This window comes from Anomaloglossus baeobatrachus, chromosome 8 (genome assembly GCF_048569485.1).
Source record: "Anomaloglossus baeobatrachus isolate aAnoBae1 chromosome 8, aAnoBae1.hap1, whole genome shotgun sequence".
Lineage (NCBI taxonomy): Eukaryota > Metazoa > Chordata > Amphibia > Anura > Aromobatidae > Anomaloglossus > Anomaloglossus baeobatrachus.
The window spans coordinates 59,034,645-59,057,803 of NC_134360.1; the positions used below are offsets into that span (position 1 = coordinate 59,034,645).

The following is a 23,159-nucleotide window of genomic DNA, read 5'->3' on the forward strand; positions in this document are numbered from 1 at the left end:
GAGGTCAAAATGTCACCTACAGTCGTTACTGGTTCAGCGGGTGTGAATGTGGGGGTGAAGTGAGGCAAAGACCTTATCTAATAGGGGGAAAATTGGTGTAGTTGCTAATGTGATGGAGGGCGAAATGGATGTGGGTAACAATTATGTTGAAGCAGATGCAGTCACTGATGCAGGTGTCCCCCCCAGCGGTGGCAGCATGTCAGGAGTTATGCCAGGGTCACCTCCAGGAGAAATAGGGCGTCGTTCTAGTCTCAGGACTCTTAGGACGACATATTATAGCGGTGTCTCCTGAAGGCTCTAAAGAGGGGCGAGAGCTCACTAAATGTAGGGGGTCGAGAGGCTGATCTATCCTTCAGGAAAGAGAGACATGACCTCGGGGCCCTCTGAGTGCGAAGAGGGGGGAATACTGTGTGGTCCCTACCGCCAGCCAGGCCATGCAGTGTGCGTTGGAATGTGGTCAGTCTTTGGTGGAGGGGTAATGATGCGTGCTCTCCAAGGTTTAAGGTTATGGAGCTCCACATCCCGTTGGCACTCCTGAGAATGATGTTAGCTTTGTTAAGCCAGAGCGGCTTGAGCTCTTCTGGGCGAGTCAGCAAAGAAAAAACCTGGCTGACGAGGCTTGGCCGTTCAGGTGGTTTATTACCAAAACCAAAAAGAAAGTGACCATGATGACTTGTAAAGAGTCGCTTTGTTGTTATATCGTGACGTGGCTTGGTCGGTACAAAGAGGTGATGGAACTGTTAAAGAAAAACAGGAATGAGTTTGGTATCTGGTCAGGTGCCTGGACGTTTATGGTAAAACAAAAGCGTTCAGGTGGTACAGTCCCCACATTCCATCATCTGCATTCCTGAGTTGGGCTTGTATCCTGGTCTTCTGCCAGGGGCAACCGAAGCTCTGACACAAATGTGGCGATCCCACACACTTCAGTGCAAATTGTCTGCCATCTTGCTGCATCTTGTAAAGAGATTAGGTGCCACCTGTTTGTTGAGTTAGGTCACCTGCTCAGCTGTGGTCCTTGCTCCTTTGCTAAAGCGGTTTTGACACTGGTGGGAGAAAGCAGTAAGGCAGATTCTACTGGGGATGGGACGAGCAGAGGGTTCAGGGAGGAAAAGCAAGAAAAAAGATGCCTACCCAGATGAGGCATCTAGATAAAGCGCAGACAGAGGGAGCTGGGCGAACCACGGGCTACTAGGGTGGCTCCTGTCCTAGATGCCAGTCTTGCTGCTTTGGCTCTGAGAGATGAGGAGGAGGTCAGGAGGATCCACAGGGAGGAAAGCACCAGTTCCTCAGAATCCTACCATTATGAAAGTAAGGATGAGGATAGGCAGTGGATAGAGGAAAAGCATAAGCGTGGCAACAGAAAGAAGGGAGATGTAACATCTTCTCCTAAACTGACCAAGATGCCTAAAGAAGGTAAAAGTGACTCCCATCTGGTTGATCTTTCTAACCAGTTCCAAGCCCTTGAGAACATCTCTTCCTTTGCGTAGAAAGCAGAGGGTGAGGTTCCGGCCTCGACGGGGCTTATAGGGGGTGCAGAGTCTCCTTCTGGGGATAAAAGGTCCTCAGGGGGAGGAACTGGCCAAGAGTCTGGAGATATATGTGTCACTAAAAAAAAGGGGGTTGGATTCCTCATCTGAGGCAGGGGATATGAAGAAGAAAGCTGTCTAACTCAATCACTATTTGATGTGACTATTATTTTATTAGGCTAGGTTCACACTTCCGTTAAATTGTATCAGTCACAATCCGCTGCTCTGGTAAACAACGGAATCCGTTTGGCGGATTCCGTTGTTCCCATAGACTTGTATGAGCGGCGGATTGTGACTGATGATGCTGCGTTGCACCCTCCGACCAACTGATCAGTCGTGGAACGACTGACCGCCGGGCGGGCGGAACGCAGCATGTAACGTTTTTTGAGCAGCGCGATCCGTAGGATTTCGCTGCGCATGTGCTCTCCGGCTCCCTGCACCCGTAACCAGGATACACATCGGGTAACCAAGCAATGCGCTTTGGTTAGTTACCCGATATTTACACTGGTTGCGTGTGCAGGGAGCCAGCGCTAAGCGGTGTATGCTTGTAACTAAGATAAATATCGGGTAACCAAGCAAAAAGTGCTTTGCTTATACCCGATATTTACCCTGGCTGTGCAGGGAGCCCGACACTTCCCCGCTCGGCTCCGCCCCCTCTCGCACTCAGCATGTACACACACTCACCTGTCCCCAGCCCTGCAGTCCCCGCGGCACTGACGTCCTCAGTGCCACGGCCACGCTTGGCTCCACCCACCCCAAACTCCGCCCCCTCGCGCTCCGCCCCCCGCACAGAACGGAGTCCGACAAAGAATTCTGTTCTTTGTCATCCGTTGTACAACGCATCAGTCACATGCGTCAAGCAACGCATTTGACTGATGCAAAACAACGGAAATGTGAACTTAGCTTTAGGCAACTGGAGCAGAAGTCAGTGATGTCATTATTATTAGTTAAGATTCTGTATATATTTACCATAGATTCAAAGTTATATGTATAGTAATACAATGTGTGTGAGGATAGAGTGAGGGGCTGAACCAGTTCTCATTATATTGATTACCTTCTGATTAATATTTTTGTCATGTTTCTGTTATTATTGTTATTTTTGATTTTTATAATAAAAGATCTACAGGATGTAACTCAGGATCAGTACAGGATAAGTAATGTATTGCATGTACACAGTGACTGCACCAGCAGAATAGTGAGTGCAGCTCTGGAGAAAATGCAGAATATAACTCAGGATCAGTAATGTAATGGATGATAGTGACTGCACCAGCAGAATTGTGAGTGCAGCTCTGGAGTAAGTATATTTTATATCTCACCGTGCCAAGCTGCAGTTGGGTTGAATACTATTGACAACAGGGTTTGGCTTGTAGGTGAAGGTTTGAAGGTGAGGGTTCTCAGCATCATCCAACCATAAGGTGATATTCTTGAGTCCCAGAGAGGAGACCGAAGGGGAGATACAGCAGATGTCAATGTCTGGACACAACCTGCAAGCCAGATATAGAAGGTCAGATATCTATAGTAGACCTGGGCTTAGACCACTGAAGCTATAATCACTCACTGGTTGTACGTGGGACACTCCAAGTCTCCTATATACACGCGCCGCTTCTCTCCTGCCATCAGGTTCTGACCCTTCAGAGTGACACGAGTTCCTCCGACTAAAGGTCCAAATGATGGAGACAGTGACATCAGCAGCGGCTCCTAAATGAAACATCAAGATAAAGAAGCCATGAGCCGCCGCATGGTCCTGAAACCTTCTGTGCCCATACCCTGGGTAATGTCCTCACCACAAAGACAAAACCACTGATGTTGGCACTGCCATACACGTAATACGAGACTGTCCTTAGATTTTCATTTATGGTTACAGTGATGTCAGCGGGAGATGCCACGTCCAGGGGCCCTGGAGTCTGTAATGTGCACACCAGGCTGAAAACACAAAAAGCTCAGTGAGACCCCTTTGAGCCAAAGGATGCAGCCTCCACATTAAGAAGCTGTGCCTGTCCTCACCTTTTGCTGCTGCTCTTCTGTGGATCCACGGAGCACGGCCGCTGCCCAACAAACACCTGGTGAGTCTGTGTTGTGATCTGAGCGTTGGGCGGCCCACCGTACACATTATGGGACTGGAAGTCTCTGCCGCAGATAGTGACAGTGGTCTGACCACGTAGAGGAGCAACCCTTGGATAAAACTGCCAGGAAAGAAAGACCACAAAGAGAGGTGGTTACTTGATCAGCAGGGGGGATGTGAATCATAATTTGGCTTATTTCTCCAGGTTCCCATACAATTTCCCATAACAACAAGAGCAATGTGTCAGGAAAAAGAACCGACAACCAGCCCATATATATGTGTGAGAGGTTGTCAGCCCCTTCCCTTGGTGATGACTTCAATGACATAATGCGCGATCAGACATGAGATCGCACCAGCTCCTTGTCTATTACTGCTGACAACCAGTTTGTATACATGTGGGAAAGGTTGTCAGCCCTACCCCCCACACCACACTTCTTACGTTATTGATTACTGGGGAGCAGGTGTTCTGGTTCCACCCTTCTGGGCATTCCTCCCTTCTAGTGCATCCATTGTTACACCATCCGCAGCCCATGAAGCGTGGGGCGCGCAGGCAACGGCCACAGCTGAGGAGGTGGCGGCAGCCGGGCCCTGAGACATTGACCTTGGTGACCTGCAGAGAGACAGATGTAAGACTTCTCCTCTATGAAACTCTCGGCTCTAGGATAGTCTCCACCCACCTGGTTCCCCGTGGTGAAGAGAAGGTGGTCGCCGATACGGATAACGTCACGTGACACGGGGTAAGCGTCACTCAGGGAGAAGTTGGACAGGAAAAGCGGGTTGCTGTTCCGCTGTAGGATGACCTGTGGAGGGAGAGGGAAGAAGTGGGCGACAGGCAAATATTGTGACGATAACCGAAATTGATGGAGATGCCCGCACCTGCATCACGCGGCCATCCTCGGTGCCCAGGTGCCCGATGGTGAGGTGGTCCTGGGTTGTGATGTACAGGGCAGTCAGGAGGATCCCGCTCATACGTCCATTAAACAGATCCACGCGAGTCATGGGCGGAGTCACCAGCGTCGGGACCCCCCAACAGCTGAGGTCCGTGTCCGAGGCCTGAACCAAAACAAAACCCAAAGATGTAAGAAAACTGACAGTCCAAAACATGCAACAATCCGCCACTCACAGTGTGTCAGTGGCCAATGACCGCGCCCTTTCCCATGCAGTCCTTACGTTCTGGGGGCAATAGTGGTCGTCCTGGTAGTAGCGGAGACCTCGGGATGGTCTTTCTGTGTCACCAACATTGCAGCACTTCTTCATTCCGTCCATGATAGACTGGTCTATGAACTTCAGGGGGAAAGCACACACCGCTGACATCTTGGTGGGTTTTTCGCTGTTAGGTTCGCTCTGTGCAAATGCAGCAAAAAGCACAAGGTCTCCTAGGTCCAGGTTCAGCTCAGCCGCCAAGTCCTTCCCCACCCCCACAACGTGCGCCGCCTGAAGGACATTGAAACGTCTGGGCTCGGACCTGCGGCGCCGCTTTTCCTCCACGCGACAATCCAGGACCAGCTCCCGGTAGCTGCAAAAATACGAGAAAGATCAAGGTGTGATCAGTGGATCATCCTCCGGAGAGAAACGGCTCCAGGCCAAGAACAGTAATCCTCAAAGAACATAACAGCAAGCAGAGATCTTGATAATGATCGGCACTTAAAACAGAATGGGCATGATGGTGGCATTGTGGGTAGTGACACTACAGTTCTTCTAATACCTAACCAGATGTGGCCTTGATTATGCCAGAAATCTTACGCCAGACCCTGGGAATAAAAATGTGCACCACTTAATGAATCTGGAGCGTCTGAGTCCAGCACCCCCCCCTGGGGTTTCGTTCTATGCAGCCTCTGAAGTATGAGCAAGAGGCACAGGGCAGAAGACCAGCACAGGGCAGCAGGGGGCACCAGGTACTGTGAGCAGTGAGTGCAAGGGAGTTTTGGTGCCTCCTTCTCCACTATGGTTCTTACCTTTTCATATTTGAATCTGTGGCGCTGAGGCGGATGAGCCGGCTCTGGTAGGATTTGGACTGGAGACTTTCCAGCTGCACAGTTAAGAAGTAGACGTGTTCTGCGGTGCTGAAGGTGTGGATGTAGCGGATGGGGTAAGTGTCCAGGAACGGCGCAACGACTGTCAGCGACTGAAAGATACCACTAAACCCATCTTCTGATGAGAGGAGTCGGCGTATGGACATAGACGTTGTACCATAATTTTGCGTCACTTCAGAATCCACGGAAGATGCCACGTAGAAGGAGAGGGTGCCTCTGCCTTGTACCAAGGCAATCACGGTGCCTTGGGGGCTGGCGATACAATCTGGGCACAATTCCGGGGCATTATCCTGCGGCCGGAAGAGGCAGGAAGAACTAATGATGCCAGAGTCATCAAAATTATGCAAGTAGCAGAGGCCATGTAATGAGGAGCCGCAGCGAAACAAGAAGTTCTCCTCTGGATCCACCAGTAGGACAATGCTGTCCGTGTCTTCGCCCCGGCCCGGGCGTGCCCTTCCCATCTCACAGCTGGCACAGAGGCTACATCCAGGGTGGTCCGTAGGGCCAGTGATGAGCTCTTGTATAAGGTGAAGGTCGGAGCTGTGGACTACGTGCAGGCGATTGGACGCGGTGAGGAACAGTAAGGCATCCAGCTCTTCTTTGGCAGCCACATTCTGAATGAGGCCTGGGGCGGTGAAGTGTGGAAGGTCGTAGTGGATGTTGGGGTTCAGAGACTGGAAGGGTTCAGCAGGACATTGCCATGTGGTAGCCGTTGAGGTCCAGAAGAAAAGGAGGATCCAGCAATGTGTCCACATCATGAAGGTTCAGAGTGGACAATACACTGCATTTCTACACTCACCACAGTCGGATTAGGGAAAGCAACAGAGTGATCATTGTGGGGAACCTGTGGAGAGAGGCACACATCATTACCATAATTGAGCAGGGCAAGGTCAACCCATCATTACTATAAGAGGGCAGGGCCCGGCCAACTCATTATTGCTATAAGAGGGCAAGGCCGGCCATTCCATCATTACCACAAGAGGGCAGGGCTCAGCCATCCCACCGTCATTACCATAAGAGAGCAGGGCCCGGCCATCCCATCATTACCATAAGAGGGAAGGATCCGGTCATCCCGCCATTACTATTAGAGGGCAGGGCCCAGCCATCCCGCCATCACCATAATAGGGCAGGGCCCAGCCATTCTGCCATCACCATAAGATTGCAGGGCCCAGCCATCCCGCCATCACCATAAGAGGGCAGGGCCCAGCCATCCCGCCATCACCATAAGAGGGCAGGGCCCAGCCATCCCGCCATCACCATAAGAGGGCAGGGCCCAGCCATCCCGCCATCACCATAATAGGGCAGGGCCCAGCCATCCTGCCATCACCATAAGAGGGCAGGGCCCAGCCATCCCACCATCACCATAAGAGGGCAGGGCCCAGCCATCCCGCCATCACCATAAGAGGGCAGGGCCCAGCCATCCCGCCATCACCATAAGAGGGCAGAGCCTGGCTATCCTGCCGTCACCATAAGAAGGAAGGGCCTGTACGTCCCAGTTATTACCGTAAGAGGGCAGGGCCTGGACGTCCTGTCATTATTGGAAGAGGGCAGGGCCTGGATGTTTCCGTCATTACCAGAAGAAGGCAGGGTTACAATATGCGGTAACACCTTACTATAAAGCTGGAAGCAGATAACACAGGGTCTACCTACCATTCACACTATAGACCACAGATCACCACCTCTCCCTCTCTCAACAGATCACAGCTCACCTCCGCCCCCCTCTGCACAGATCACATAGCTCTCTCCTATATATGTCTGCTGGTGATGCTGTGAATTGTAGTTCCTCAGGAGCAATTTCTCTACATACCAATCCCTGCAGGGTGTGGCTTGTGGTAGTCGCACTGCACACATCTGGATGAGGAGCAGATGTCACATTCATTAAAATGTATGAAATGGTGACAATCCAGGCATCCATTGCAAAACATTGACCACTAATAATCGGCAATTCCCAGTCATGTGATCTTGTCCTGTCATCTCACCACATGTGGACACGTAATATCCGAACGATTGGTTATGACATCATCATTTTCTAGTTTTACCCCAATATCACAGGTAAATGGTGCGATACCACGGGTGCAGAAAGTTTCACAGTATAAAGCATTCAGACAAAACAATCAGTGATCTCGGGGAGACCAGCCAGAGAAAACACTGGTGGCAGCAAGCAAAGGCGCTCAACACAGTGAAATTCTAGGTGCATTGCCCCCTGGGAAGTATGCAAATCAAAAAAGGTCTGTGGAACCTCTGTTAGGAGTCTCAACAAAGAAAATAGCCAGATATCCCTCCGGGAAGGACCTAGCCAAGGAGTGGCTCTTTTTAAAGGAGACCACCATATTAAGTGGCACTTTTAGTCAATATCCAACTCTTTGATGAGTTTAAAGATATGACAAGGGAAATACCAAGGCCAGGTATCCATCCACAGACAGCTGTGTCGGGGTATTGCCCCTCATCAGTGTGGAGTAGGATTCTGGCTAGGTGGGAGCAATGCCTAGTAGACCAGCAAGACAAAACAATCACTGATCTCGGGGAGACCAGCCAGAGAAAACACTGCCGGCAGCCAACGAGGGCGCTCAACACAGTGAAATCCTAGGTGCATTGCCCCATGGTAAGTGGATGGATACCTGGCCTTGGTATTTCCGTTGTCATATCTTTAAACTCGTCATCAAAGAGTTAGATATTGACTAAAAGGGCCACTTAATATAGTGGTTATGGTGGTCTCCTTAAAAAGAGGTCCTTCCCGGAGGGATATCTGGCTATTTTCTGTGTCGAGACTCCTAACAGAGGCTCCACGGACTTTTTTTGATCTACAATATAAAACAAAACACTCCAGACTTTTGCAGTAACGCTTAGGCCATTTTCACACATTGCGTTTTTACAGCAAATCTCTCTTCAGTCGTATCCCCGCAGAAACACCGACTTTTCCGTGCACCCCCATAACGCATGACGATGCCCCAGATCATTACTCACATAAAGGAACAACAAGAAGTTGGCTGACAACTTTCCAGCTTCATTTCTATGAGGCTGGACACAGAGAATGCGACCAAATGTGGAGGTCGACGATGGAAAGAATGTGACAGGAAGAACAAGGAGTAACATCGGACCTGTACGGTAGATTCAGCGACCCCTAGAGGAAGCAACGAAAAACTGGGATTATAGGGACAGGACACAGTGTGTGGGGTGCGGGCTCATCACTGGGGGGAATAAAACCTCTAACGTTATGAAACGTCTTCCTGATTTCAGCATTTCTTCATTCCTGAACGTTGGTTTTGTATTGTAACGTGATGCGGATATGCTGCACATGAAGGGGGAGCTGCCCCGAAATGTCGCACAGGAGTCTACATTCTCCACTGCAGGATTGTACGTGTCCTCCTCTGAATCCAGTGACAGTCAACTTATTTGTCACTGGTCTTAAAACCTCACCAAGAAGGCAGGATAAAGCAGGAAGGGCCATGTGTATACATAAACTGCACTCCAGCTGGCCACATCTGCTGCTGGAAGACAGTCGGCACAGGCGTCACGCCCGCGAAGGCAGTCGGCACAGGCGTCGCGCCCGCGAAAGCAGTCGGCACAGGCTTCGCGCCCGCGAAAGCAGTCGGCACAGGCGTCGCGCCCCCGAAGGCAGTCGGCACAGGCGTCGCGCCCCCGAAGGCAGTCGGCACAGGCGTCGCGCCCCCGAAGGCAGTCGGCACAGGCGTCGCGCCCCCGAAGGCAGTCGGCACAGGCGTCGCGCCCCCGAAGGCAGTCGGCACAGGCGTCGCGCCCCCGAAGGCAGTCGGCACAGGCGTCGCGCCCCCGAAGGCAGTCGGCACAGGCGTCGCGCCCCCGAAGGCAGTCGGCACAGGCGTCGCGCCCCCGAAGGCAGTCGGCACAGGCGTCGCGCCCCCGAAGGCAGTCGGCACAGGCGTCGCGCCCGCCACTATAGGGGGACCGGCGTCACGCCCGCCACTATAGGGGGACCGGCGTCACGCCCGCCACTATAGGGGGACCGGCGTCACGCCCGCCACTATAGGGGGACCGGCGTCACGCCCGCCACTATAGGGGGACCGGCGTCACGCCCGCCACTATAGGGGGACCGGCGTCACGCCCGCCACTATAGGGGGACCGGCGTCACGCCCGCCACTATAGGGGGACCGGCGTCACGCCCGCCACTATAGGGGGACCGGCGTCACGCCCGCCACTATAGGGGGACCGGCGTCACGCCCGCCACTATAGGGGGACCGGCGTCACGCCCGCCACTATAGGGGGACAGGCTTCACGCCCGCCACTATAGGGGGACAGGCGTCACGCCCGCCACTATAGGGGGACAGGCGTCACGCCCGCCACTATAGGGGGACAGAGAGCACAGCTGTCAGATGCTCCTAATGCTTCCTATAAAGACCCATGATCATTACTTTGGGTGGTCTGTGGAGGATGTGGACATATCAGCAGCTGCACGCTCCCTACAACCCCCGCCCATTAGCAAACCGCTAACGAGGCCTCAGATATGTATAGAACAGGTCACTGCCTCCACATATTCCTCCCCTGAAATCCTGTGCTGCTGGCTCACAGTTTTTGACTATTCAAATGATCCATGCAATGCATTCCTGAAATACTTTGTACTGCTGGGAAAATCCTGGCTGAGGAGCAGTGGTCACCCCAGGACCATGGAGGCGAGGAGCAATGGTCACCCCAGAACCATGGAGGTGAGGAGCAATGGTCACCCCAGAACCATGGAGGTGAGGAGCAATGGTCACCCCAGGACCATGGAGGCGAGGAGCAATGGTCACCCCAGGACCATGGAGGCGAGGAGCAATGGTCACCCCAGGACCATGGAGGCGAGGAGCAATGGTCACCCCAGGACCATGGAGGCGAGGAGCAATGGTCACCCCAGGACCATGGAGGCGAGGAGCAATGGTCACCCCAGGACCATGGAGGCGAGGAGCAATGGTCACCCCAGGACCATGGAGGCGAGGAGCAATGGTCACCCCAGGACCATGGAGGCGAGGAGCAATGGTCACCCCAGGACCATGGAGGCGAGGAGCAATGGTCACCCCAGGACCATGGAGGCTCTGTACTCACCATGGCTGTCTCAAGGCGCTGATGTGTAGAATCCGTGCAGCCGCCTCCCCAGACATCAGCCCTGGCACAGATCAAAGGGATTTTCACACAATACCAGGAGATTGTGGACATGTGACTGCCCCGTCCTCACTGCGCTGGGTGACAGTGACGCGGGGCCCTCTGCGCTGGGTGTTGCACGCACTATAGCAGCCAAATACCCATTGGTTTAAGACTATCTGTCCGTATTGGTTACAATGGCCGCCTACTCTCAAAAGCATAGCCATAACCTACAAGACAAGCTATTTAACAGCAGCCAATCACATCACAGCTTTCATTTTTTTAACAGCTCTGGTAAAATGAAAGCTGAGCTGTGATTGGTTGCTACAGGCAACAAAGACTGATGAGGACACAAGATTGGAGGATAAGAGTCTGTTACACAGGGCGGCCGAGACACACAATAATGATATTTTTAAACAATGTTAGAGGCTGTGCCTGGTACCTTGTGCCCTGTCAGAGCATATCCCAGGGGAGAAGCAGGTGCTTCTGGGAAATGTAGTTTACAGTGGTCACATGGCCACAGTGATGGGATTAGCCACATCACACTGAGAGGAGACACAAAGATGGAGGAACTGGAGCAAGATGTAAGAAATCAGCCAGTGAGGAGCTGGAGTCACTGCAGAGGGGTCCGGGATCATCACTACGAGCAGCAAGCTCTAGAAATGTCTGAGCCCCAAAGAGTGTGAAGCCGTCAACTGCGAAATCCACAACCAAAGGCCCCCAATACTGAGGAGCAGCAAAGCACGCAACCCTCACCCCAAGGCTATATGGCTGATAACAGGGAGTAATAGATTGTGCTTACCTGTCCTACAGTCACACCCCCCGTCCCCCCTCTCCCCCCGTAGTGACCGATACCAGAGAGAAATAGATTGTACTCACCTGTCCTACAGTCGCCTTTCCCCAGTAATGGCTGATAACAGGGAGTAACAGAATGTACTCACCTGTCCTACAATCACTCCCCCCCTCCGTAATGGCTGATACCAGAGTGTAATAGATTGTACCCACCTGTCTTAGGCTAGTTTCACACTTGCGTTGAACGGCATCCGTCACAATGCGTTGTGTAATGCATGTGACGGATGCCTTGCAAAAAGTGTGATAATAAAGGCCACGGATTCCAGTGAAATAACGCGTTGCGTTAGGTTTTCTTTAGCCGAGAAATAGCCCTCATCTTCATCGCACACACCCCGACACTACAGCCCTCATCACCACCGCACACACCCCGACACTACAGCCCTCATCACCACCGCACACATCCCGGCACTACAGCCCTCATCTTCACCGCACACACCCCGACACTACAGCCCTCATCTTCACCGCACACACCCCGACACTACAGCCCTCATCACCACCGCACACACCCCGACACTACAGCCCTCATCTTCACCGCACACACCCCGACACTACAGCCCTCATCTTCACCGCACACACCCCGACACTACAGCCCTCATCACCATCGCACACACCCCGACACTACAGCCCTCATAACCACCGCACACACCCCGACACTACAGCCCTCATCACCACCGCACAGGGCCGGCGCACACATCCCGACACTACGGCCCCCATCATCACCGCACACACCCCAACACTACAACAGCCCTCATCATCACCGCACACATCCCGGCACTACAGCCCTCATCGTCACCGCACACATCCCGGCACTACAGCCCTCATCATCACCGCACACATCCCGACACTACAGCCCTCATCATCACCGCACACATCCCGACACTACAGCCCTCATCATCACCGCACACATCCCGGCACTACAGCCCTCATCATCACCGCACACATCCCGACACTACAGCCTCATCTTCACCGCACACACCCCGAGACTACAGCCCTCATCTACACCGCACACATCCCGGCACTACAGCCCTCATCATCACCGCACAGATCCCGACACTACAGCCCTCATCCCGACACTACAGCCCTCATCTTCACCGCACACACCTCGACATTACCGCCTACATCACCGCACACATCCCGACACTACAGCCCTCATCATCCCCGCACACATCCCGACACTACAGCCCTCATCATCACTGCACACACACCGGCACTACCGCACCCATCATCCCTGTACACACACACAGGCGTGTGACGTCCCCGCTGACAGCGCGATTAACTTCAGTTTCTGCGTGGAGCTCACAGGAGCGGCGGTGTTCTACTGCCGCTGCCGTCAGCTTCATGTAGCAGAGCTGGATGCGTCGTGGGACCTCGTATGGATTACGCTGAACCTGGAGGGGTATTTGGGAATTTTAATAAAGTGGTGAAAGAGGGTGTTTTTTTGTCTTTTATTCCAAATAAAGGATTTTTCGTGTGTATGTGTTTATTTACTTTCACTTACAGGTTAATCATGGAAGGTATCTCGGGGAGACGCCTGCCATGATTAACCTAGGACTTAGTGGCAGCTATGGGCTGCTGCCATTAACTCATTACTTCGACTGCCACCGCACCAGGGCAATTTGGGATGAGTCGGGTAGAGTCCCGGGACTTTCGCATCTAATGGATGCTGCAATTCCATGCGGCTGCTGGCTGATATTTTTAGGCTGGGAGGCTCCCCATAACGTGGGGCTCCCCATCCTGAGAATACAAGCCTTCGGCCATGTGGCTTTACCTTGGCTGGTATCAAAATTGGGGGGAACCGCACGCCAATTTTTTTCAATTATTTATTTATTGTACTGCACGATATAGACCCACCCACCGGCGGCTGTGATTGGTTGCATTGAGACAGCTGTCACTCAGCGTGGGGGCGGGTCTGACTGCAACCAATCATAGGCGCTGGTGGGCGGGGAAAGCAGGGAATACGAGATTGAATAATGGGCTGGCTTTTTCAAAACAGGAAAAGCCACCGTAGCTTTGTGACAGCTGTGCAGCGTCGCGCCCGTGATCGGTGAGTATTAGAGGAGGAGGGGAGGGGGGGGGGGGGGGCGAGGGGGGGAGAGAGACCAGGAGTGATTTAAAACGATTTTGATCGTTCTGCTGGACATGCTGAGCATGCGCAGTAGAACGTGACGAAATCTGTCAGCCACCATAGACAATCATTAGACACCGTGGCGGATTCCAACGGAATCCGTCAAGGTGCTCTATTTTAACGACACAAAAAACGCTACATGCAGCGTTCCTTCTGCCTTCTGTTGTTTCACCCCCAGATTGCTGATAACAGAGAGCAGTAAAGTAAGCACTGACCACCCATAGTCTGATGTGTTGGGGGGCAGTCACTTTTTCCGGGGTGATCGTCGTGACACGTTTGGATTCTGAGTTCCTGCAATGACCTCGATTTATACACAAGGTCAAAGTTCATCCACAGATGTCTGCACTGTGCAGAAATAAGCTGTGCCTATGAGGGGAGGGGTCTTACATAAACTGTACCCCACCCACTATATGTAGATTATTTGGGGTGACCTCTGGGCCCATTATGGACGCTCACAGAATGTAGGGTGGTCCTGTGACCCAGATAATTTGAGGAGTGTGTGTCATATTCCAGCCCCCCAGGACATTATACCAAAAGTCCCATGGGCCCCGTGGGAATCCCTTGCAGCAGTTGTGACCCCAGAGCTGGTATATAGCTATATACACTACTGCACCTCAGTGGGGATCGGCAGCAGTTTCAGTTTTCAGTCGCGCTCAGTATGACTCCGCTGATCACACCGATCCGTCACCTGCAGCTACTGCCCTTACTGCATTCCAGGCACAAAACCTGCAGAGTCCTGCGCCCTCAGGGTGGGGCCGACCGAAAGTGTACACCCCCGAGATTAACACTACAATAGCTGGAGCACATTACAAAAATATTAAAATTTAAAAGTTGTCAATGGTCGATACCTTTTAATGGCTAAATGGAAAGATGGAAACAAATAGCTGTTTTCAAGACTACTCCGGTCTCTTCATCAGGCGACAGGTATAACACAATCTGAAGCGTCCCATGCACTATTCCTGTGTCCTGCTGTGTATCAGCGAGACTCTTCAGATTGTGTTATACCTGACGCCTGATGAAGAGGCCAGAGTAGTCTTGAAAACTGCTGTTTCTTACCAACTTTCCAGTTAGCCATTAAAAAGGTATTGACCATTGAGAACTCATTAATATTTTTCTATCTACTGGTTAAGATGGTACAAAGATATATATTATTTTCTTCCGGGTCACATTGATCATATGCAAGTAAGATACTTGAGATCAGCGGTGACATCACTGAGAATGCCGCCTATCCATCACTAGAGATCAGCGGTGACATCACTGAGAAAGCCGCCTATCCATCACCAGAGATCAGCGGTGACATCACTGAGAAAGCCGCCTATCCATCACCAGAGATCAGCGGTGACATCACTGAGAAAGCCGCCTATCCATCACCAGAGATCAGCGGTGACATCACTGAGAAAGCCGCCTATCCATCACCAGAGATCAGCGGTGACATCACTGAGAATGCCGCCTATCCATCACCAGAGATCAGCGGTGACATCACTGAGAATGCCGCCTATCCATCACTAGAGATCAGCGGTGACATCACTGAGAATGCCGCCTATCCATCACCAGAGATCAGCGGTGACATCACTGAGAATGCCGCCTATCCATCACCAGAGATCAGCGGTGACATCACTGAGAAAGCCGCCTATCCATCACCAGAGATCAGCGGTGACATCACTGAGAATGCCGCCTATCCATCACTAGAGATCAGCGGTGACATCACTGAGAATGCTGCCTATCCATCACTAGAGATCAGAGGTGACATCACTGAGAATGCCGCCTATCCATCACCAGAGATCAGCGGTGACATCACTGAGAATGCCGCCTATCCATCACTAGAGATCAGCGGTGACATCACTGAGAATGCCGCCTATCCATCACTAGAGATCAGTGGTGACATCACTGAGAATGCCGCCTATCCATCACTAGAGATCAGCGGTGACATCACTGAGAATGCCGCCTATCCATCACTAGAGATCAGCGGTGACATCACTGAGAATGCCGCCTATCCATCACTAGAGATCAGCGGTGACATCACTGAGAATGCCGCCTATCCATCACTAGAGATCAGCAGTGACATCACTGAGAATGCCGCCTATCCATCACTAGACATCAGCGGTGACATCACTGAGAATGCCGCCTATCCATCACTAGAGATCAGCGGTGACATCACTGAGAATGCCTGAGGGTGTCATGTATGAATAACATATGTGGATCCTCATCTCGGTGAGGCACTGTTCCTCTGGTAACTCTTCGTGACATTTTCCAGCGGTCATACTGAATCTTATTTATTTATTACAGAATTAGGCAATTGGTGACTCTTTAGGATTACAACACACCCCAGGCATAGCGCCAGCACTGGTCCAAGTATAAACACCCGAACACAGGGACTACAGAGCCCAGCGCACCCGCTGCTCTCCCAGACACTGCGGACTAGAACTCCCAGCAGACTCTGGCAACTTTTTGGCTTATGTTGAATTGCAAGACTCAACCTGTCAGTCTGATCCCTGGCTGCAGCTGCACATCTGGAGCCTCACCTGCTACCGTATAATGTCAGGAGTGCGCCGTTCCTTTAAATGATACAGACAGTACACAGGAAATGATGGCGATCTATGAACGAAAGGAGTAAACAAAGGAGCGGCGCAAAAATCCCCAGATACCGCATATCCAAGAATCCGATATCCTGCGAACAGCAACTTCATGTCAGCCCAGGGGGTGAAGAACTACAACTCTCAGCAAACCTTATCAGCTCACGGTCTCATTTTCCTGTACAGGACACTAATGGCGGCCATATCTGTTATCAAGGAACTTCCCAAAGAGAGATGAGTCAGGGACTAGTCATTACCAGGGATAGTTACCAGAGGGTTCTGCAGGAGAAGAGGACACATTCCTGGCAGGACGAGCTTCAACTGTGTATGTTCTGCCTGGCAGGGGTCAATGTAATGAGAAAACTGGAAACATCAACTGACAGCGACCACAGATACGACCGGCGCCAAATATGAGAGCAATCATCAGATCACCACAACCGCCGACCGGATCACCGTGCAGAGAAACTATGTCTGATCCCAATCCTACACCAACATAGAGGATCACGAACACACACACACACACACACACACACACACACACACACACACACACACACACACACACACACACACACACACACACAACGTACATTGTAGATACCAGAGCCTCGGAAATGGACGATCCCACAGGTGCAGCCACGAGTGTAAAGTTTCCGACTGAATCCTGGGGGGGGGATCTGATATCATTGGGAATCTCATATCTCAGGTGTAGTCCTCTCCGGGGATCCCAGTTCCTAGGATCTGATCCAGTAGCATAACATGATGACGAGAGACAAGATCTCCAGGAACGAGAAAGTGATCCCGAAGAGAGGAGAGAGAGATCCTGAAGAAGGATCCCAGAATCTGAGAGAACCTAAGGAATCCAGATCCCGGGGCGGCATAGATCTTACCTGCCAGAGCTGAGGAATGTGTCCCAGGAGCGGGGGCAGGAGGATGGGAGTTCTGGTCTGACCAGGAGCAGCTGGAGGCAGAGACAAGGGAGGGAGCAGCAACTCCACCCTCCACATTACACAATCAGGGAGCGCAGCCACCTACCTGCCCCACCTCAGGAGTGCAACTACCACACAGAGTCCAGATTCTGGTGATCCACAGCCTGTCCGTACACGTCTCCTGGATCACATCCTGACGTCTGACTGCGGCCTCACAGGAAGGAAAGAGAAATGGAGCAAAACTAACTTGGAAGGGGAAAAAATAACATAAAGGGAATGTGAGTGAAAAAGCAACCAAAAAAATGTAAAAAAAAAAAAAAAAAGACAAAAAGAGGCAAAACTGGAAACATAACAAGATCAGCAGAGAAAACAACCAACCTGAGACTGATCTGTGGATGTACAGTGAGACGTCCTGACTGCGCCGGCCCTTTAAGAACAAAAAGGGAGGAATCCCTGGAGGCCAAGGAGAAAAGTAAAACCACAGAGCGCCAGGAAATGGTGCTATCTAATCCCGGGAGATCAGCGGCGCCTGTAAACACAAAATATTTTGAGAGATTAATGGGTCCAAATAAACTGAAGCCTCGCCATATACAGAACTTCTAACACCTGTCCCCCTTCACACAGAACATGCAGATAATCATGGTCTGGGATCATCATAATCATACCAGTCTAATATGTCCAGGATTTGTCCCAATTCTGCTGCTGTAACTTTCTCTTCAGTCTCCACTCTTGACTGGGAGTAGTATTCTGCCAGCACTATAGGTACTGGAACTTCATTTTCTTTAAGCTTCTTTCACACGTACGTGCCTCCGGTACGTGTTTGGCAGTTTTCTCACGTACACCTAGGTATTCCTATGGTTTTGGACACCTGTAAGTATTTGCACACGGAACGTGTGTTTCTCACGCCGACATGTCTGTTTTCTCTCCGGCATCATGGGTGTCACACAGAACGCAAACATGTCACACGTAATGCAAACGGAACACACAAATGTGTTCCGTGTGGCACGCACCTGGAGAGAAGACGTGTCTGTGAGGAAAAAACAAACAAAACTTTACTCACATTCTCCTGTCTCTGCCGCTGCTGTCACTTGCTGCCGACCGCCGCTCATTATGCTCATTGTATATTCACTTCACTGCGACCGGAAGCAGCAGCAGCGGGGAGTCGGTAGGACCAGAGACCGAAGATCAGCACCACGGACAGCAAGGCCAGGGACAGGTGAGTAGAAAGTTCCCGTTCTCCGTGTGTTATCACGGATAGCACACGGAGAACACACGTGTGCCATACACATGGCACACCGAGGGCAATACGCACCTTTGACACGTCCGTGAAAAACATGTGTGATTTTCACGGACGTGTAAAAGAGGCCTTACATTGAATGGAAAGTCCCCTATAATGTATGCAGTTTGACAGCCAGGGGGAGGGGCAGAGAAACTAAGACCCGCCCCTTTTTACTTTATTACAGCTGGCCGGTCTGTGCAGAACTTCACCCGCACATACAGAGATCTACGTGCCATCAATACCCAGCAGCTTATGAAGGATTTGCAGTCCACATTGGCCCCAAACTCCCTTCTGTTTGGTCTCTGCTCTGATACATTATAATTTACTGGAAATTGACCTTGATGAAGCTGCACCCGCGACACCCAGAACGGCCCGCCCAGACGACAGAAACCCTGACACACGCGGAAAACACGTCTTCTCCACCGGTGCTCCAGGTACCGAGCGTCTGCGGAGAAAATCACTTATGTCAGAAAACTTCATGCTGAAAACACAACTCTGCCCTTCACCTCCCCAAACAAGCGACTTCACCGCCCTCCTCACCACCCTACAATCCTAAACCACTGACACTTGTCATTCCCTCCTCAGTCATAAAGAACAGGCCCCGATCACCAACCTCAGCGCGGACCATCTGCCACTTATTTCGTAGACAAAAAAATCAAATTGGCTCCCAATCCCCCAATAGCATGGATCCCCTTCCTTCCTGCACTTCACAGTTTCCTTTCTACCCAGGGCCGCCTCCAGGTTTTTGTGGGCCCCGGGTGAAAGAGTCTCAGTGGGCCTCATCCACACGTAGATACCCACATACACAGATACATACACATACAGGCATACATACACATACATATTTAAAGACAAATTCACAAAAAATACATATAGACAGACATAAACCTATACAGTCATATACACGGACATACATAGATACACATCTTGGAAAATCTCCAACTCTGCAAACAGCCCTCACCAATCAAACATTAACCACTAGTCGTCATTTTGACAGCCCGAAAAATGCTGCATGCACCGTTTCTCAGGTCATCAAAATGATGAGCCCTAGACAGAATCGTCAGCCATATGCGTATATCTAATATATAAAGCTCTGTGTGTGTGTGCGTGCGTGCCTGTCCGCTAAAGGAATCTGCACCATCGCATTTACAATCATGATATTTTGACCAAGTACCTCATGTGACTTAGGGAACGTCATAGACTATGTTTTGAGGGGAAAATTTTACCCCGCGCTATACAATTATTCGCCAAAAAGCCTTCTTACATTAAAGTCAATGGAGCTGGGAGCTACAGGTCATTAACAGAAGCTGTGATTGGTTGCTATAGGCAACAAAGGACATTCTTAGTGTAAGAAGCTTATGTGTGAGGTAATATGATATCAGTGGAGTGACAGACAGGGCATGAGAGTGAGAGAGACATAGACAGGAAATGAAAGAGAGAAGGAATGAGAGGGAGAGAGGAAATGAAAGAGAAACAGGGAATGAGAGAGACAGTGAATGAAAGAGAGACAGAGAATGAGAGAGAAAGACAGGGAATGAGAGAGAGACAGGGAATGAGGGAGAGACAGGGAATGAGGGAGAGACAGGGAATGAAAGAGAGACAGGGAATGAAAGAGAGACAGGGAATGAGAGAGAGAGACAGGGAATGAAAGAGAGACAGGGAATGAAAGAGAGACAGGGAATGAAAGAGAGACAGGGAATGAGGGAGAGACAGGGAATGAGGGAGAGACAGGGAATGAGGGAGAGACAGGGAATGAGGGAGAGACAGGGAATGAGGGAGAGACAGGGAATGAGGGAGAGACAGGGAATGAGGGAGAGACAGGGAATGAGGGAGAGACAGGGAATGAGGGAGAGACAGGGAATGAAAGAGAGACAGGGAATGAAAGAGAGACAGGGAATGAGAGAGACAGGGAATGAAAGAGAGACAGGGAATGAGGGAGAGACAGGGAATGAGGGAGAGACAGGGAATGAGGGAGAGACAAGGAATGAGGGAGAGACAAGGAATGAGGGAGAGACAGGGAATGAGGGGGAGAGACAGGGAGACTGAATGAGAGGGACAGGGAATGAGAGAGACAGAGAAACAGAGAATGAGAGAGACAGACTACATGCACAGTTACACACACTATACATGACCTCATCTTGCACTTCCTGATCGTTGGAGAGCAGGAGAGGAGACACTGGGAGCTGCACGGAGGCTGCAGCAGCTGAACAGCAGTACCTGCCACTCCACCGGTCATGTGATCAGGCAAGGTCCTTCACCTTCTCAGCCTCCGTTCTGGTCAGTACATTTCCTGTCCTGCACCGATCACATAGATCAGTGCAGTGCAGGAAGAGAGAGGGCAGCTCTCTGTGAGCGATCCGCACCCCCTCATTGCCCTGATGGCGGCCCCGTCCCCTGGGGCCCGGTGAGCTGAGAGATGAAAGGGGAGGGGCCTGGGCTGTCAGAGGCCCCACCCCCTCTTGGCTTCTGCTTGCCGGGCCCCTTACAGGAGTCGGGGTTGAAATGCCCTGATGGCCTGAGTGCGGCTGCCAGCCCAAGCACTGCAGTCGCCGAAACTCAGCCTGGGGCTTGCAGAAGTGAAGACGGCGAGTGGGCCCCCCAGCTGTCCAGGGCCCCAGCATTTGCCCGTGTGTGCCGGGTGCTGACGCCGCCTCTGTTTCTACCTATGAACTGGTCACAAAAGAAGAGGGTCCCGGCTCCTCACCTTACTAACTGCACCAGCGACCCCATTTCCGCACAGCTTTCACTCCCTCTCCCCAGTTGTTACTGTCCACCTAACTAAAATATGTAACCTCTCTTTTCTCCAGTATCTTCTCCTTCATATGCACACATGATATCATACACCCATTACTAAAAGAAAAAAAAACAAACAAAAAACCCATCCCTGGACCAGAACTATAGATCGGTCTCTAATCTCCCCTTCATCGCCAAACTTGGTCCACTCACTTCTAATCCACCATCACTCAGATAATTCACCCTTTACAATCCGGTTTCCGCTCTTTACAGGCAAAAGCTGCCCTCACTAAAGTCTCTAACAATCTAACAACTAAATCTATTGCTCCCTGCTGATTCTCCTCTGCTGCACCTGACACTGGATCCTCCTCACTATGCTCTGCTCTATTGGCCTCAAGGACATCGCTCTTTCCTGGTTCTCCTCCTACCTCTGACCGCTCCTTCACTGTATCATCAGCCGACTCTTCTTCTCCTTAGGGTTCTTTTCCACTTGCAATTTCTATGTGCGAGTACGATCCGATAAAACATAGAATTGCATTCGCACTAGTGTTAATCAATGAGGCAGTGTCCTCTTGCTTACTTTTCTTTATCACGAATCGTGCTCTCGGTGCAATCTCAGCATGCTGCGTTTGGCAGCAAGTCTCGTCTCACGCACCCCCATACAAGCCTATGGGAGCGTGTGAAACATCGCACTGCACTCGCATGTTATGCGACTGCAGTGCGATATACGCATAGACAGACAGCGGAGGAGATGGTAGGCTATGAAACGATCGCAAGATCGCATCACAGTTGCATGACCCTCGGCTGACGCATGCAGCAGAGGGTCATTAGCATATTGCTTCCAGTACTCTCGCATCGGAAGCTGTACGCAAGTGGAAAAAAGCCCTTATTGTCACTATCCAGTCCTAGGTTGCCATCTCTCAAGGCCCTGTCACACACAGAGATAAATCTTTGGCAGATCTGTGGTTGCAGTGAAATTGTGGACAATCAGTGCCAGGTTTGTGGCTGTGTACAAATGGAACAATATGTCCATGATTTCACTGCAACCACAGATCTGCCAAAGATTTATCTGTGTGTGTGACGGGGCCTTTACTCTCAGGGTTCCTCCTCTTAACACTAGAAGTCCCAGAAATTTCGAGCTCCATAGGGTTCCAATGGTAGAAATGTTCAATGACCCCTCTCTGGGACTTCTAGGAATAGCGATGTCGAGCGCGATAGCACCCGCCCCCGTCGTTTGTGCAACATTTGGTGCTCGCTGCCGTAGTGAACATTATCGCTACGGCAGCGTCACACGCACATACCTTGTCAGCGACGTCGCTGTGACCGACGAATAATCCCTCCTTCAAGGGGGAGGTGCGTTCGGCGTCATAGCGACGTCACTGCGGCATCACTAAGCAGCCAGCCAATAGAAGCGGAGGGGCGGAGATGAGCGGGACGTAACATGCCGCCCACCTCCTTCCTTCCTCATTGCCGGTGTACACAGGTAAGGACATGTTCGTCGTTGCTGCAGTGTCACACATAGCGATGTGTGCTGCCGCAGGAACAACGAACAGCATCGTACCGGTGGCTGCAGCGATATTAAGGAAAGGAGAGACGTGTCAACGAGCAACGATTTTGAACGATTTTGCGATCATTGATCGTCGCTCCTTGGTGTCACACGCTACAATGTCGCTACCGGCGCCGGAAGTGCGTCACTAACGACGTGACCCCGACGATATATCAGTAGCGATGTCGCAGCGTGTAAAGCACCCTTTACTGTCGGGTTTCCTAAGGGTTCAATCCTAGGCCCCCTCCTATTCCTCTTATTGTCAGGATTTCTTAGGGATCAGTCCTCAGTCCCTTAATTTAATGTTGTTGTTTCTCAAGTTCAGTCCTAGGTCCCGACGGCTTAGTGTCTTCTCGCTTCACACTGTCCCTATTGAACAAACCATCAGCAGTTTTGGTTTACAGTACTAT

General features: G+C 51.3%; 1 protein-coding gene across 5 annotated transcripts in view; it reads right to left on the reverse strand.

Moving 5' to 3' along the window:
• The window catches only part of MST1R (macrophage stimulating 1 receptor), a 29,781-nt gene extending 12,366 nt beyond the window's left edge, over nucleotides 1–17,415 (reverse strand). For 2 of the 5 annotated variants that reach the window (XM_075321687.1, XM_075321682.1), the window contains exons 1-10: nucleotides 17,153–17,233; nucleotides 5,544–6,465; nucleotides 4,759–5,104; nucleotides 4,465–4,641; nucleotides 4,266–4,388; nucleotides 4,028–4,198; nucleotides 3,531–3,709; nucleotides 3,311–3,449; nucleotides 3,085–3,224; nucleotides 2,843–3,010 (exon numbers count right to left, since the gene is read on the reverse strand). In XM_075321687.1, the coding sequence (XP_075177802.1) occupies nucleotides 2,843–3,010; nucleotides 3,085–3,224; nucleotides 3,311–3,449; nucleotides 3,531–3,709; nucleotides 4,028–4,198; nucleotides 4,266–4,388; nucleotides 4,465–4,641; nucleotides 4,759–5,104; nucleotides 5,544–6,379 (2,279 nt within the window). In that variant the 5' untranslated portion in view covers nucleotides 6,380–6,465; nucleotides 17,153–17,233. Of the gene's footprint in view, nucleotides 1–2,842; nucleotides 3,011–3,084; nucleotides 3,225–3,310; nucleotides 3,450–3,530; nucleotides 3,710–4,027; nucleotides 4,199–4,265; nucleotides 4,389–4,464; nucleotides 4,642–4,758; nucleotides 5,105–5,543; nucleotides 6,466–7,124; nucleotides 7,147–16,852; nucleotides 17,122–17,152; nucleotides 17,234–17,297 lie in introns of those variants that run through there. The other 3 variants (XM_075321685.1, XM_075321683.1, XM_075321686.1) reach the window with 3 other exon arrangements.
• Nucleotides 17,416–23,159: the final 5,744 nt, after the last annotated feature.